The sequence below is a fragment of the Triticum dicoccoides genome, chromosome 6A, assembly GCF_002162155.2.
Source record: "Triticum dicoccoides isolate Atlit2015 ecotype Zavitan chromosome 6A, WEW_v2.0, whole genome shotgun sequence".
NCBI lineage: Eukaryota > Viridiplantae > Streptophyta > Magnoliopsida > Poales > Poaceae > Triticum > Triticum dicoccoides.
In genome coordinates, this window is record NC_041390.1 from 121415255 (window position 1) to 121431388 (window position 16134).

The following is a 16134-nucleotide window of genomic DNA, read 5'->3' on the forward strand; positions in this document are numbered from 1 at the left end:
GCTTGACAGTTAGTGCCTCTCCCCCTCCATTCATTCCCGGCTCCGTCCTTGACCAGACGACCTACTGCATTAGAAACTGGTTTAGACTATCAAGCACGCCGACAACTGGTGCTGCGGGATTGAGCTTTCTAGCTAAACCCTACCTGATTATTGCGCCTTATTCGCTCCTAACTCTAAACCTTATAGCTCTTGTATGGCCTTCATCCTCAACTCTACCCCATCCCCGACGTGGTGTCCTCCTAACTTCCTCACCTGTCCAGGACACACCCGACAGCTGTTTTGTTGACATGTTTGCAGCACCGCAACAACTGCTTGGAATGATCTAGCCTTCCTAGGGTAGGTCAAGTGATGTTGGATTTTCTTTGTGTCAAGACGAAGGCTTTTACTGACTTGTTTGCTGGATTCCGACAATGAAAACGCTTGCGCGGGACCTCCTCCCCGAAGAAGTTGTCACGCGATTGTTGCACCCTTTTGAGGTGATGGCGAATTGGTTCGTGCACAGAACTCCTTTAGAGCACTGCAGTTTGTATCTTTTTGCGAGGAGCCAGGAACTCATCTGACACACCCCTTTTGTACTGTGACGCTACATGTTTTCACAAGCTTCCTCATCAGTCCAGGCCACACTCGGCAGCTGTTTTGCTGCCATGTTTGCAGCACAGCAACAACTGCTTGGAACGATCTAGCCTTCCTAGGGTAGGTCGAGTGATGTTGGATTTTCTTTGTGCCGAGGCGAAGACTTCTACTGACTTGTTTGCTGGATTCCGACAACAAAAACGCTTGCGCGGCATCTCCTTCCGGAAGAAGTTGTCGCGAGATTGTTGCACCTTTTTGAAGACGTTGTTTTGGTACATCCCACTGCAACATAGGATGATTGAATGAGACGCCCGCGCGATTGCTGCATCTTTTTGAAGTTGTTTCGGTGTCCAACTGTAACATCGGATGGTTAGGGCCTATTTGGTTCCAATAAGTCAGGTTAAGTCAGGTGACTTAAAACCAGTGACTTATATGTCACGCCTGTTTGGTTGTCATCTGACTTATAAGTCACCTGAATACACCTTCCCACCTTGTTTATTAATGTAAAGGTGATGGGACCCGCGCAAAAAAGGATGACTTATGAGTTTTAAGTTAGGGTGGAGCAACTTATGACTTATAAGTTGGATCCGTTTGGTAAAATAAGTCATTTTTCTTATTTTTTGACTTATAAGTTGATGATTTATTTGAAATCAAACGGAGCCTTAATGGGGCCGGGGCTGCTGTAAGATTTGCGGTCGCCATGATGCGCCGGCCAATTAATGAGCAAACACGCTGGCCAGCCCCATAGCCAGTGCCATCCCATCTTACCGTCATAGACCGATTTAATACCCAAACTACAAACACACCGATCGAACAGCAACTGTATATCCACCGCATTACTGTATTGTTTTTCTTTAGAATAAGATTTTTTTTTTTTGCGGGTGAGATTATTGTATTGTTTACCCCATCAAGAGAGTACTAGACGTTTTTCCTCATATATTTCAAGATAACAGCAAAAGACCCATAAAAACTCTGGTCATCGGGAGCGTACAATGCACAGTGCATGACGAACATCCGGGAGAGTACAGTGCACAGTGCATCAGCCATGCCGAGGGCTATTAATTCACGCCCGGCCATGTAGCTAGCCACCGCTCCATGTACCAGCTCCGATCGATTGGGCCTCCGATCAGACCCAACAAGTTAGCTACACGTCGTGCGTCATGGCTGTCTCGTCGCCGCTGCCGCGGTGGGCGCCCACGCCGAGCCCGTCGCGGCCGCTCTGGCTCTGGGGCGGCGGCACGCCCGACGCGCGAACCGGCTCCGGCGGCGAAGGCTGGTCGCTGGGCAGGATATTCCCGTGGGCGAGCGCCTGGCAGCGCCGTGCTCCCGCGGGCGTGGACGGCCGCGGGCCTGCGGGTTTCGACGGCGTGGAAGTAGCGCCGTCCACGAGGGCGGCGGTGGCGCCTGCGCCGGTCCGGTGGGCGGGCACGGACGAGGACCCCGGGGTGTTCCTGACGTGGGAGGACGTGTGCGTCTCGGTGGCCGCCGGCGCCTACGGGGCCCAGCCGGTGAGCATCCTGAGCGGGATCACCGGGCACGCCGGGCCGGGGGAGGTGCTCGCCATCATGGGGCCGTCCGGCTGCGGCAAGACCACGCTTCTCGATACTCTCGCAGGTTCACCACCCTTGCATGCAAATGCAACAAACTTCGTCTTCTTCTTTTGCTACGTTGTTTTTACCAAGCGTGTGGGTGATGTTGCATACTTGCATGAGATGTGAACTATTGCATGGGCCACAGAGTGGAGACTGGAGGTAGCACGTCCTTGTGGAAGTAAAGGAAGAAATAAATCCTAGAAGAAAGAACTAAATCCCAATTTCAGGACTCCTCCACGGTGGTTTATGATGGCCATTATCGAATCAATTTTGGAGATCTTATATACTGATCTTTTTTTTTGTGTGTGTAAGTAGATCATCGTCCTTCATCTTCCTCCTCCGGTCATTTTCCTTCTCCAACATGCTTCTTCTTCCTCCCCAACCTCCTTCCCCTCCGTACGTCAATGACGCTGCGACCAGCCACGTCGTTCCCGTCTTTGCCCCGGTGCTGCTCTCTTCTTCTTCGATCAAAATCGACTTACACCCATAGAAGTTTCAGAAACTTATGAGTAGCACACGCGTTGAAGTATGCCCTTTCCATCTTCGGAGCACACTTGCACACTTCCTTTTATAAGATTCAAAACCATGCTTCAAAAAATAAAAATAAAATCTATAATTAATCTGGCCCGTGTATTAGAGTGAGTCATATAACATCAAGCTTTTTTTATATATAAATTGCAGTGTAGACACAAAAATGGAGATTTGAATTTCAATTGTGGACAAAGACTACTTTTTCAGAGCCGACAGCTTAGTTATGATCTCCGTGAAACATGGAATCTGGGTACAAGTATTCGTGTACCGTGACTCTAGATCAGGAGTACTGTAAGTGTTCCGTTTTCTGAATATGTGTGTTCGATTTAAAAAAAAATCAAACGCTTCTATGTTTGATCACCGACTGCTATACGAAATAAATAAGGTTATTTCAAAATAAATATATGTTGATGATGATGTCGGCGTTTAAAACGTGTGCATGTGGTGTACGCTTTAAGTTTGCTGCATGGTTGTGAGTTCTGATACGTTATGTGGATGGATCGGCGACGGCACCGATTTTAGATATGAGAAGTAAGAGCACTCCACATTATCGAGTTTTGTAGGTGTGAGTGGTGGCTTCGGGTGGCTTGATGTATGTTCTTGTTAGACCTATGTTAAATAATAAAAAAATGGTTGTGTGCATCAATTGATGCAGAGGCCGAGGGTCTTAACCTCCTTTTCCAAAAAAGAATCCATTGATACAAATTTAATATTGTAGATATTGATACCTATCTTCGTAAACTTGATCAAACACAGAAAAATATGAATTTTTTTTAAAATAAAAAGTAAGCCACCTTATATTTTTTATCCATTACATTACATTCTATTAATGTACACGGTGCCATTGAATTATAAGTCAGACAGATTTCTGTCCGAACGCCTACATCACTGCGGATCTTTCTTGTCTGGAATAAAAGCACTATGCATAGCCCTCCTCTACAACAAAATAATGGTGGACGACGACGCAACATCAACCAAATTTAATGATGATACCAACTCAAGCGATCGGACCGTCCTGCGCCTAAGAGACGGCCGTACTGTAGCCCCCATGTTGCTAATCCATTCATCCCTTGATGCTCACTGTGTGTGTGTCGTCTGCCGCATGAATGAAACGGGCCTACACGAAGGTTCGAGCGTTGTGGATGGACGGGACTGGGAGCGGCTCGGCTCGATCGGGTCACGCCACGTCAAAGCTTTCTCTCCAAGATACGTGCTTTATTGCTCTGTCGGTTTGTTTTTCTACTTTGTCCCGGATACATAATAAAAGCCTCATTCGGCCAAAGAGTTAACGACTGGATATTCACCGAGCGTCGGATTTTTAGGCGTGACAAATCCAATGTTTTTCATGACAAGTTGTGTTCGCCGGGATGGCAAGTTTAGTGATAAATCCGTTTCAATTTATTTTTTATCAAAAGACTACCATGCTTGCAAACTAAATTTGTCATCTTGACCCCCAATATAAACTATCATGAAAAAGTTTGATTTGGCATGTCTAAAAATCTGACATCAGATTCTTTTAGCATTTCCATTAACTTACAGAACCACCGAAGCTGATTTCTTTTTCCTTCCATCGCAGGAAGGTTGGGGCCTGGGATCACCCAGACCGGGTCGATTCTCATCAACGGCCGCCGGGAGAAGCTCGCCTTCGGAACCTCGGTACGTAAGACAGGAGCTCCAACTTCACAAAAAATGGCTATGGCACTCCTTTTGTTTTTTGACAAAAGAGGGGCTTCCCCTTCCGATTTTCCGTTAAAAGAAACCACGGTTCGACACAAACCACAACTGAATAACTCAAAACAATCTGAAGCAGCATGTTTAAATTACGGCCGTGTCTTTTTATTCAACCCGGAGGGAGCACAGCCTCTGGAGCGTTCTGCACAAACAACAAAGGTGGATTCAACATGTAACAACACATCATCATAGCCAGGGATCATAGCTGTAACAGCTTCTGGCCAAGAAGAAACCGAGGCAGCATCAGCCACTTGCCAGCAGCAAAACAGATCAGATGAACCAATGCAAAGGGGGCCGTTGATCCTCTCTTTTTTTTGCGAGAAAATTTCTAATCTATTCATCTTCAATCATGGCAGTACAACGAATACCAGAAATAATAGAAATTACATCCAGATCCGTAGACCACCTAGCAGTTCATCTTTGTCATTAAAACAGGCATCGTTTCCGCATCTCCAAACAGCCTAAAAACACATATGTGATTCCAACAGTAACTAAAAATGTATGCTTCTTTGAAAAGCTCCTTGGCCAAGCACCAAAGCAAATGATTCTGATCAACAGGGACACAGGAGTAAGATCGAAAGCACACTGCAGTGAGCTATAGATAAGTGTAGCAACAGAGCAGCAAGAGAATAGATGATCTCCACTTTCATCTTGACCACAAAATGTGCAAGCCTTAGTACCCATCCATCCCCTCCTCAGCTGGCTATCTTTGGTCAGAATACTGTTTTAGTCCTATTGCAAAAAAAAAAAGAATACTGTCTTAGTCATCAGCCAAATGAAAACCATCTGTTGGAGGAACCTCCATATGAATATTGTTCATCGCTGGAGGGACCTCCTCCATATGAATTGTTGCGCGAAGTTAGCAGTTGTTCAATATCATTTTCTGATAAAGAGATTTGACTGTGAATTTACCACTAGTGGTAAGCGTCCACCTCGCAGTGTCCCTTTGATCATTTAAAACAACATCCGCACAATCATCTTTTATACACTTTCCAAAAGCATCAAAGAATCACCCCCAAAGAGTTCTTCGAAAATTGACACCATCCCAGCCTTTCCAAACGTATATTGTATAACCTTAATTGAGATTGGCACAACAGGTTTTAGACCCTACCCAACAATCATCCCAAAACCTGGTGTTTCTACCGTTCCCTACAATCTTCTTGCAATTTGGATAAAACAAATGTTTTGAACACTTCTCATGCTGAACCAGATTTGGGAATCCCCAACTCTGATGAACTCCAGACATACATGCATTCTTGGCATATTTGTTAAGTAGAACACCAAGGCCTCCTTGCCTTTTAGGTCTACAAACACTCGTCCAATTAACTAAGTGATATTTCTTTTTATTTGTCATCATCTTGCCATATACTACCTCCGTCCGGGTTTATTAGCCCCCTTGTATTTTGTGTTAAACTTTGACTGTAAATTTGATTAATAAAATATAGGTTTTCTGTAGTAAAAATAATACCATTCAAAACTACTTTCAAATACGAATCTAGTAATATACATTTTATAATATTTAACTTAATTTTGCTAGTTAAATTAATGGTCAAATTTTGGCACAAAACACAAAGGGGACTTGTAGACCCGGATGGAGGTAGTACCGTTCTAGCTCTAAAGAAGCCAGATCTCTTCCTAACACCCACAGGAATGGGGTAGAAGGGCAGCATGTACAGGGGCTTGTTACTAAGACATGATTGTACCAAGGTCAATCTACCCTGCCAGTAATATTAATCATGTACAGTGGCATGCTACTAAGACATGCTTGTACCAAGGTCAATCTACCCCACCAGAAATATTAAGCATTTTGCCCTGTCAGCAAACACATGTGCTTTCTATCTTGTGTTCTACTCCCTCTGTAAAGAAATATAATCTAAACACTCTTATATTTCTTTACGGAGGGAGTACATGATTTGAATGCTTGTTCTCAGTATTAGTAATTTGTTGAGTGGTGGTAGGCTGGTAGCTACGATATGATCAATGTGTAATCCAAGTTAACGACTGGATGCTGTGAACTGAACTTGAAGGCCTACGTGACCCAAGACAACGTGCTGATGTCGACGATGTCGGTGCGGGAGGCCGTCTACTACTCGGCGCAGCTGCAGCTGCCGGGGAGCATGCCGGCGGTGGAGAAGCGGGCGCACGCGGACGCCGTGATCCAGGAGATGGGGCTGGGCGACGCCATGGACACGCGCATCGGCGGGCGGATGACCAAGGGCATCAGCGGCGGGCAGCGGAAGCGGGTCACCATCTGCATCGAGATGCTCACCCGACCCCGGCTGCTCTTCCTCGACGAGCCCACCAGCGGGCTCGACAGCGCCGCCTCCTACCACGTCATGAGCCACATCGCCAGGGTCGCCGCAAGGGAGGGCATGACTGTCGTCGCCGCCGTGCACCAGCCCAGCGGCGACGTCTTCGACCTCTTCCACCGCCTCTGCCTCCTCGCCTACGGTCGGACCGTCTTCTTCGGACCCGCCTCCGACGCCAATCAGGTGATTACACTACATTGCAAATGACAAATCCCTCTTTTCTCCATGAAAATGTTGAGTTTGGTGTTCATTTCCTGTGCTAGTTCTTCACTGAAAGTGGCTTCCCATGCCCACACCTGAGGAACCCTTCTGACCACTTCCTGAGGACAATCAACAAAGATTTTGACGAGGTAGTACCTGTTTTTCCTCGTCATTTCTCTGTATGACACTCGGAACAAAAGGTACAGTATGTTTACTTTAGCTCTGTGATCCCATATGCATGCAGGAAATTGTCGAGAGTTCCAAAGCTAGGAGAAAAACTGCGGCTGAAGCAATAGAGATCCTGACAGATGCTTACCAGTCCCCCGCTTATTCAGAGAAAACAATGGACCGGATAGCTGAGATGAAAGGGATAGTAAGTTGCTTACAAGCTCATTTATTTATTCTCTGAGATTAAAGATTGTACTGTTTGGCAGTCCCAAAATGTGTGGTTACAAAGAAGGGACCACCCAAATGTGGACTAATCTGTATACAGCAACAGCAAAATAATTATTAGGACAAATTCAGTCAGTGAAATGCTCCTTCAAGTTCATGAAAAAGTGGCGGTTAGACATTTACACGGCTTTCAGAATGTAACTTTGACCATTTGTTTCTGCTGTAGTATAGTATGTATATATAATAGACAGTAAAATTATACTCCCTCCGTTCCTCAATACAAGTCTTTTTAGAGATTCCACTGATACAAGTCCTTTTAGAGATTCCACTGTGGAATCTCTAAAAAGACTTATATTTAGGAACGGACCGCATATGATTTCGGGTCTGAATATTCAAAAGATACTGGCGGTCAAAGTTTTCAACCTTCAGCTGAAGGTATACCTAAAGAATCTCCTTTTATGAACTGGAGGAGCAACATGCTAATTCAGCGTCTGTACAACATGTCATTTTTCATTTGAATGAACCGGTAATAAACTTCTCGCCGCGGAGTATATGGTGCTGGCCTAGCGAAGTTTACACAATCAAGATCAAATTCTTGTTCTAATATTTGAGCTATGTTCCAGGGTGGACCTCCATTTAGGAAGAGGGAGCAAGCCGGCTTCTCAACGAAGCTCTTTGTGCTCACCAGAAGGTCATTTGTGAATATGCACAGGGACATAGGATACTACTGGATGCGTTTGGGTGTTTACCTGGGCATTGGCATTTGTCTTGGCACCATATTCTACCAACTTGGCCACAGCTACAGTTCCATCCAGGTGAATTCTACAAGACATCATTCATTAGGCAACATAAATATTTTATACATCAACAAAACTGATTTGTTCCCCTGATTTTTCAGTCTCGATGTGAAGTCATAATGTATACGACAGCCCTTCTTACTTTCATGGCTATTGGAGGATTCCCCTCTTTTGTAGAGGACGTAAAGGTTGCTTTCTCTCTGCCATCAGACTAACATTTTCATAAGAGCAATTATATGCCCATACATTCACTGTATACTGGAAGTCTGAAATAAATAAAAAGTCTGGCTGCACACTTTATTTCTAGGTATTCAGAAGGGAGAGGCTGAGCGGCCATTACGGCGTGGCAGAGTTTGTGATCTCAAACACGCTGTCGGCCACTCCATACCTGGCCGTCATCGCCATGATCCCCGGCGCGATGCTGTACTACCTTACTGGGCTAACAAAAGGGCCTGACCGCTTCGCCTACTTCGTTGTCAACCTGTGCATGTGCACAATGCTGGTGGAGAGCATGATGATGATCATCGCCGTCATCGTCCCAGACTTCCTGATGGGGATCATTGTTGGGGCCGGGGTGCAAGGGGTGATGATGCTCAATGGCGGTTTCTTCCGCCTCCCTAACGAACTCCCAAAGCCAGTGTGGAAGTACCCTTGCTACTACATCTCCTTCCACAAGTACGCGGTGCAGGGGTTCTACAAGAACGAGTTCATAGGGCAGACGTTCCCAAGCGACCAGCTGGTCGAGAAGAATGTCACCATCAGTGGCCTTCGGGTGCTGCAAGAGAAGCTGCAGGTGGAGATGGGGTACTCCAAGTGGGTCAACATTGCCATCCTTTGTGGGATGGTGGTAGTGTACAGGGTCCTGTTCTTCGCAATTGTCAAGATTGCGGAGGAAGTCAGGCCAAAACTAAGGGGGATGAGATGCAAATTGTGTAAATAGATGATGGTGAAGATCTCATTTTTCTTCTTTTATTAAACTGTCATTGTGTATAAGAACACAGTATCTATGGCTTGGTTTATGGGTTTACATAGACATACGAGACGCTATGGCCATGTTTGTTTGGAGTGGAGCTCCTGGCAAACAGCTGGAAGTGAGGAAGATAAGTTGGAATTCAACATGCATGTATGCAAGTGGATAACGAATACAGTTCATAGTACCAGTCTGCAGATACGAATGCTGCATGCATTTAGCCACATTTTCTTGACTGGATTCCCTTGAGGTGCATGTCTGCTAGTTCTTAGTCAGGAATATGGCATGCATGCTCTTTGTTTGGAAAATAATGTGCCTATTTATATATATCCAATATCCAGATGATAGCTTACAGTCCGCTACTGACAATATCGGACAAATTAGACAGACAAAAAAACCTAGATTTTACAATTCATTTACTAGAAATCTTCCTTCTAAAAAAATTTGCAAACAAAATAGACTAAAAACACATCAGATTATATTGCAGGCAAACCTTGCAAGTGAACAGGACAGACATAAGTGATCAATGGTCTCATCCTGACACAAATTTGACAATGCATCTCAACCTTCCATCCTATTCTTAAAAGGGGGGATATGATCATATGTCATGTTTTGCTTTAGCTATGATCATATGCCTTACTTAGAAACATGGCATCCCACCCTTCATTTATCACTTCAAAAACAGAAATGCCAAGACTAAGACAGATATCATGTAGTGTATGAAAGGACAGACAAGGAGGTTAGTGGTTCTTTCCAGAATATGGTATTGGTTCGATCCCTGACAATTCTTGTGTGATGCTTATAGAATGAATTTTTCATGTCAGGGAAACCTGACCAAAATTGAGAATCTCCATTTATGTGTTTATTAATACCAGTAGTGTAATGGTTTTGCCATATTTCTCTTATAGAAGTTTCTGCCAGAGGTGATCCTCAGTCTTAAGTTTACGGAGCCATTTTGCTAGTAAGACCTTATTCATTGTTTGAAGATCCAAAACCCCTAAGATACCTTGTTCTCTGGGTCCACAAGTATAGGCCAGCCTACTAAATGATACTCCCTCTGTAAACAAATATAAGACCGTTTAGATCACTAATCAGTCTTATATTTGTTTACAGAGGCAATATTTCCTAATATGTAGGTCTTCGTGCCATAGGAACTATGCTCTGAAAAAAAAATCAGTTCCCTTTCTGATCCCTAGATGTAAAAAGGCATGTTGCTAAGGCATGATTTAGCCAGAGCGAGTCAACCACCAATTGTCAAGATCATCCTTTGCCTCCAGCTAACCTATTTTCTGCCCTATTCTTAGTGGGTTTCCAAACCGAGTTTCTTATTTTAATCTTATCAACAGGATTTCAAAGTGTAAACTATTTCATGGGAAGAGTCCCAAATTGGAAGTGAATATTATTTTCAAGTAGATGGATAGGTATCTCATTTCAAATAATTAAGGTGAATGAAATGGAACACAACAACAGAGTGATTAGGTGAAAATAAAAAGACCAAGTGGAACCTCTTACAAGCGTTTACATATGAACAGTCCAAATTCTGTCCAACGGACAACACAACATAAGTATAGGATCAAAATGACAACAATACCGATTAAAAGGTGGAATCTCCGTCTCAAAGGAGACGGAATGCCATATGTGAACCAGTTCAGAAATGCAGCCAGTCATATAAAGCCATAGACTTGTGCTGAATGGCGTATGTGTAAAGTGATGGGTTCACCTAATCACCTTGTTGTCTATCACCTTGAACATATCATTACTACAATACCATCTAGTGGCCAAACGAAGGAAATGTCAGGATACCTTGTCCACATGTTGTCAAGCACCTTCGAATTGAGGGTTCACCTTGTTGTCTATCAAAGAAGGAGGCCATGCCATGATGTAGGGGTAAACATGGCCGTCAAATCTCCTCCGAAAGAGCGTGCCCAGCTCCCCCGTCTCCATGCATAGAGACAGGAACCAACAAGGATAAATGGCATCATGCAACATATCCATGGTACAGAAGTACACAAATCCACCAATGATGGCCAAAACCTTCAGTTCACAATGTTGCTCAAATGTACCCTCAGTGACCTCGACAATCGTCTCCAAGGAAAACTTCTTGTCGAATATCCATGTCTCAATTCCATCCTGACCGGCTCGCCATACCCAAGCATGAAGCTCAAAATCAATCGGGCAGACAATGCAAGGCCTTCCATCCTTGGTCTCCCCAACCTTAAACATTAAATCTTGATCCACCAAATCTGGCGGCACATCCATCTGGGAGAATTGCAGTGTCACAGTGTTCAGCACAAGGATGTAGGCTTGATTTTTGTGTGTCCAGTAGACGAAGCCATTCGCCATCGTGCCAACCTTAAGCCAGTGTTCGTCCTCAGGCAGTGGCCTCACAGGCTCCGACCACGGGAGGATCTGCCACTCCCTGCTTTCTGATGAGAAGACGGCGGCACGCGCCCGCGACTCGTCGTGACAGGTGTAGACCAGGCGCAGTGGTTCGCCGCCCTCTTGGGAGGAGAGGATGTAGCACCCAAGACAGGAGGCGTCGCCGTGCTGGTCGTCGAAGATCTCGTCGGGCGGCTGGGGGATGAGATCCAGGGCCCGTGTGAGGGGGTTGTAGACGGCGTACTGCTCCAGGCTTCCGTGTTCGAGGAGGATGTAGCCGTCGCGGCAGTCGTATATGACCCACTCCGGTAAGGCGGCGTCGTCGTCGTCGTCGTCGGGGAGGCGGGTGAGGAAGAAATCGGCGCCGCGGACGACGGCTGCGAGGTCAGGGTCGGAGCGGCGGCGGAGGGGTGCGAAGGCGGGGATGGAGGGGCCGTCGGGGTCGAAGAAGAGGCCGAGGAGAGGTGGTGGGTGGACCTCCCGGAAGCTCCGGCGGAAGGCGGGCGACGACCGGACGGCGTGGAAAAAGGTGCGGCAGCTGAGGGCGGCACGGACAAGGGTCGGTAGGGAGTGGAGGCGGAGGAAGATCTCGCGGAGGAGATCATCGTCGAGAGCGGTTACGGTGGTGGTGGGTGCGGGCGGTCGCGGTGACTTCGCCTCCGCCGGCGATGGTGACTGCTGCGAGCTCATGGCTTACGCTAAACAGGAGGTTGGAATGGCGCTCTTGTTTAGTCAGGAGATAATCTTATATGAGGCGAACGGAGGATGCAGAATGGAGTATTATTTTTTTTTCTAGAAAAATTGAGAGCTTTATTTTTAAATTTTATTTTGCGTGGGAAAGATCGTTGGCGATTTTTTTGTGGGAACCAGATTTTGATGATTAATGACAAGATAATACAATTAAAATGGCTAACTTAGACCTGTTGTTAAGTTGAAAGATCATTGGTGACACCATCGTTTTTTAGCATCGATATAGGCCATAGACCATGCGCACAACACACAACACCACGTGCACGCACCCACACCACTACACAAACGTGATACGTGTCTACCAAGATCTATAATCTATACATATGCGACAACTCTTGAGAAACCTCTGAAGCCATCCAACTCCGTGAATGGCTCGTAGACGTGTGAGGTACCTGCAAGAGGGAAATATATCAGGTGAGGCACTCACGTCAATCCCAATGATCGGTCTTGAGCGGGCTGGGTGGCTGTCGGCGTTCTGGAAACGGGGGTTCCCAGACTTGCCTGCCTGCGGCCTGCGGCGTGGCTCAAGCGGGGGCCCAGCGTGGCCGTCTTCATCAGCTCAAGCTCAAGACCCTCGCGAGGGGCCAAGCCTCGCGGGGCAGATGACAGGAAGCTTCCTCAGAGACAACCTCATCAGGCAGGCTCGCTAGGAGGCAGAGAGATCAAGGCAAGGGTACCTCGCGAGGAACCCGTGACGCAAGCCATGACGATCGAGACCAGGCGGACGCCAGGCGGGCGCCGGCCTGCGCAATGTCCTTGTTTCCCCTTTGGTGCAAAGGGGGCAAGCACAGGCCAAGGCATCAAGCAAAGGTTTGTTGGGGAACATAGTAATTTCAAAAAAAATTCTACGCACACGCAAGATCATGGTGATGCATAGCAACGAGAGGGGAGAGCGTGATCTACGTACCCTTGTAGACCGACAACGGAAGCGTTTGGTTGATGTAGTCGTACGTCTCCACGGCCCGACCGATCAAGCACCGAAACTACGGCACCTCCGAGTTCTAGCACACGTTCAGCTCGATGACGATCCCCGGACTCCGATCCAGCAAAGTGTCGGGGAAGAGTTCCGTCAGCACGACGGCGTGGTGACGATCTTGATGTTCTACCGTCGCAGGGCTTCGCCTAAGCACCGCTACAATATTATCAAGGACTATGATGGAAGGGGGCACCACACACCGCTAAAAATATGATCACGTGGATCAACTTATGTGTCTAGGGGTGCCCCCTGCCCCCGTATATAAAGGAGCAAGGGGAGGAGGCCGGACGGCCCCTATAGGCGCGCCAGGAGGAGTCCTCCTCCTAGTAGGAGTAGGACTCCTACTAGGAGGGGGAAGGAAGTGGGGAGGGAGAGGGAAAGGGGGGCGCCGCCCCCCCTCTCCTAGTCCAATTCGGACCAGGGGGGAGGAGGTGCGCGGCCCACCCTGGCTGCCCCTCTCTCTCTCCACTAAGGCCCATAAGGCCCATTACTTCTCCCGGTAGGGTTCCGGTAACCCTCCGGCTCTCCGGTTTTCTCCGAAATCACCTGGAACACTTCCGGTGTCCGAATATAGCCGTCCAATATATCAATCTTTATGTCTCGACCATTTCGAGACTCCTCGTCATGTCCGTGATCACATCCGGGACTCCGAACTAACTTCGGTACATCAAAACTCATAAACTCATAATATAACTGTCATCGAAACCTTAAGCGTGCGGACCCTACGGGTTCGAGAACAATGTAGACATGACCGAGACACGTCTCCGGTCAATAACCAATAGCGGAACCTGGATGCTCATATTGGCTCCTACATATTCTACGAAGATCTTTATCGGTCAGACCGCATAACAACATACGTTGTTCCCTTTGTCATCGGTATGTTACTTGCCCGAGATTCGATCATCGGTATCTCAATACCTAGTTCAATCTCGTTACCGGCAAGTCTCTTTACTCGTTCCGTAATACATCATCTCGCAACTAACTCATTAGTTGCAATGCTTGCAAGGCTTATGTGATGTGCATTAGCGAGAGGGCCCAGAGATACCTCTCCGACAATCGGAGTGACAAATCCTAATCTCGAAATACGCCAACCCAACATGTACCTTTGGAGACACCTGTAGAGCACCTTTATAATCACCCATTTACGTTGTGACGTTTGGTAGCACACAAAGTGTTCCTCCGGCAAACGGGAGTTGCATAATCTCATAGTCATAGGAACATGTATAAGTCATGAAGAAAGCAATAGCAACATACTAAACGATCGAGTGCTAAGCTAATGGAATGGGTCATGTCAATCACATCATTCTTATAATGATGTGATCCCGTTAATCAAATAACAACTCTTTTGTTCATGGTTAGGAAACATAACCATCTTCGATTAACGAGCTAGTCAAGTAGAGGCATACTAGTGACACTCTGTTTGTCTATGTATTCACACATGTATTATGTTTCCGGTTAATACAATTCTAGCATGAATAATAAACATTTATCATGATATAAGGAAATAAATAATAACTTTATTATTGCCTCTAGGGCATATTTCCTTCAGTCTCCCACTTGCACTAGAGTCAATAATCTAGTTCACATCGCCATGTGATTCAACACTAATAGTTCACATCACCATGTGATTAACACCCATAGTTCACATCGTCATGTGACCTATACCCAAAGGGTTTACTAGAGTCAATAATCTAGTTCACATCGTTTATGTGATTAACACCCAAAGAGTACTAAGGTGTGATAATGTTTTGCTTGTGAGAGAATATTAGTCAACGGGTCTGTCACATATAGATCCGTAAGTATTTTGCGAATTCTATGTCTACAATGCTCTGCACGGAGCTACTCTAGCTAATTGCTTCCACTTTCAATATGTATCTAGATCGAGACTTAGAGTCATCCAGATCTGTGTCAAAACTTGCATCGACGTAACTTTTTACGACGAACCTTTTGTCACCTCCATAATTGAGAAATATTTCCTTATTCCACTAAGGATAATTTTGACCGCTGTCCAGTAATCTACTCTTAGATCACTATTGTACTCCCTTGCTTAACACAGTGTAGGGTATACAATAGATCTGGTACACATCATGGCATACTTTATAGAACCTATGGCTGAGGCATAGGGAATGACTTTCATTCTCTTTCTACCTTCTGCCGTGGTCAGGCTTTGAGTCTTACTCAATTTCTGTGACGCCCGGATAATTAAGCTACAGTAACCCTTTACTAGTGATGCCGCGTCACCTAGATTACTGTGACAAATCTCGCGTTAGTTCGAAACCGATTCAAATTCGAATTCAAAATCAAGTCAAACATTAAAGGTTTTCTGATATTAAAACTAAAATGTTCGGGTGGTTCCAAATAATTCATAAGTAATTATGGTGGAGGAACCACACTTTTATAAAAGGCATAAATACTCTAAAATGTTTTGAATAGTAGCAAAAACAATTAGTTGAATTCCTTGTACAATAAATAAAATATTAAACTATTTTATTTAGTTACCCAAATTAATGTGGCAGTAGTATGTATAAGCAATACCAATTTAGGAACCATTGGTGTATTTTGTAAAACTAAAATAAAAGAAAACTACACATAAAACAGAAAAGAAAAGTAAAAAGAAAAGGCAAAGCAAAAAAAAGGAAAGAGAGAAGGGCCCCCCCCACTGGGCTTCGGCCCAGCAGGCCGGCCCAGTCGACCACCGGCCCAGCCGGCCACTCCTCATATCCTCACTCCACCCCGAAACCCTAACCGAACCAACCCTCCTCCCCCCTCACTCCCTCGTCTCTCCCTCTCCCCCGATCCAGATCGGATCGGGGCCGATCCCCCGGTCGTCGCCCAGTGCCGCCTCACGGCGCCCTTCTCCCACGCTCGTCGCCGTCGACCGCCTCACCTCGCCACCCTCGTCGTCGACCCCTCCACCGACGGACCCCCCCTC

General features: G+C 46.1%; 2 protein-coding genes across 2 annotated transcripts; one reads left to right on the forward strand and one right to left on the reverse strand.

Moving 5' to 3' along the window:
• The first annotated feature begins 1478 nt into the window (after positions 1 to 1478).
• Positions 1479 to 9321, forward strand: LOC119315831 (ABC transporter G family member 11-like). The gene is made up of 8 exons (XM_037590297.1): positions 1479 to 2187; positions 4273 to 4352; positions 6455 to 6919; positions 7000 to 7086; positions 7182 to 7310; positions 7954 to 8145; positions 8229 to 8315; positions 8435 to 9321. The coding sequence occupies exons 1-8, from the start codon at positions 1734 to 1736 to the stop codon at positions 9065 to 9067; spliced, it is 2127 nt and encodes a 708-aa protein (XP_037446194.1). The 5' UTR covers positions 1479 to 1733; the 3' UTR covers positions 9068 to 9321.
• On the reverse strand, positions 4828 to 12179 carry LOC119315832. Its single transcript, XM_037590298.1, has 2 exons — positions 10901 to 12179; positions 4828 to 5159 (listed from the first exon to the last, which is right to left on the reverse strand). Exon 1 carries the CDS (start codon positions 12164 to 12166, stop codon positions 10916 to 10918), a length of 1251 nt encoding a protein of 416 aa, XP_037446195.1. The 5' UTR covers positions 12167 to 12179; the 3' UTR covers positions 4828 to 5159; positions 10901 to 10915.
• Positions 12180 to 16134: the final 3955 nt, after the last annotated feature.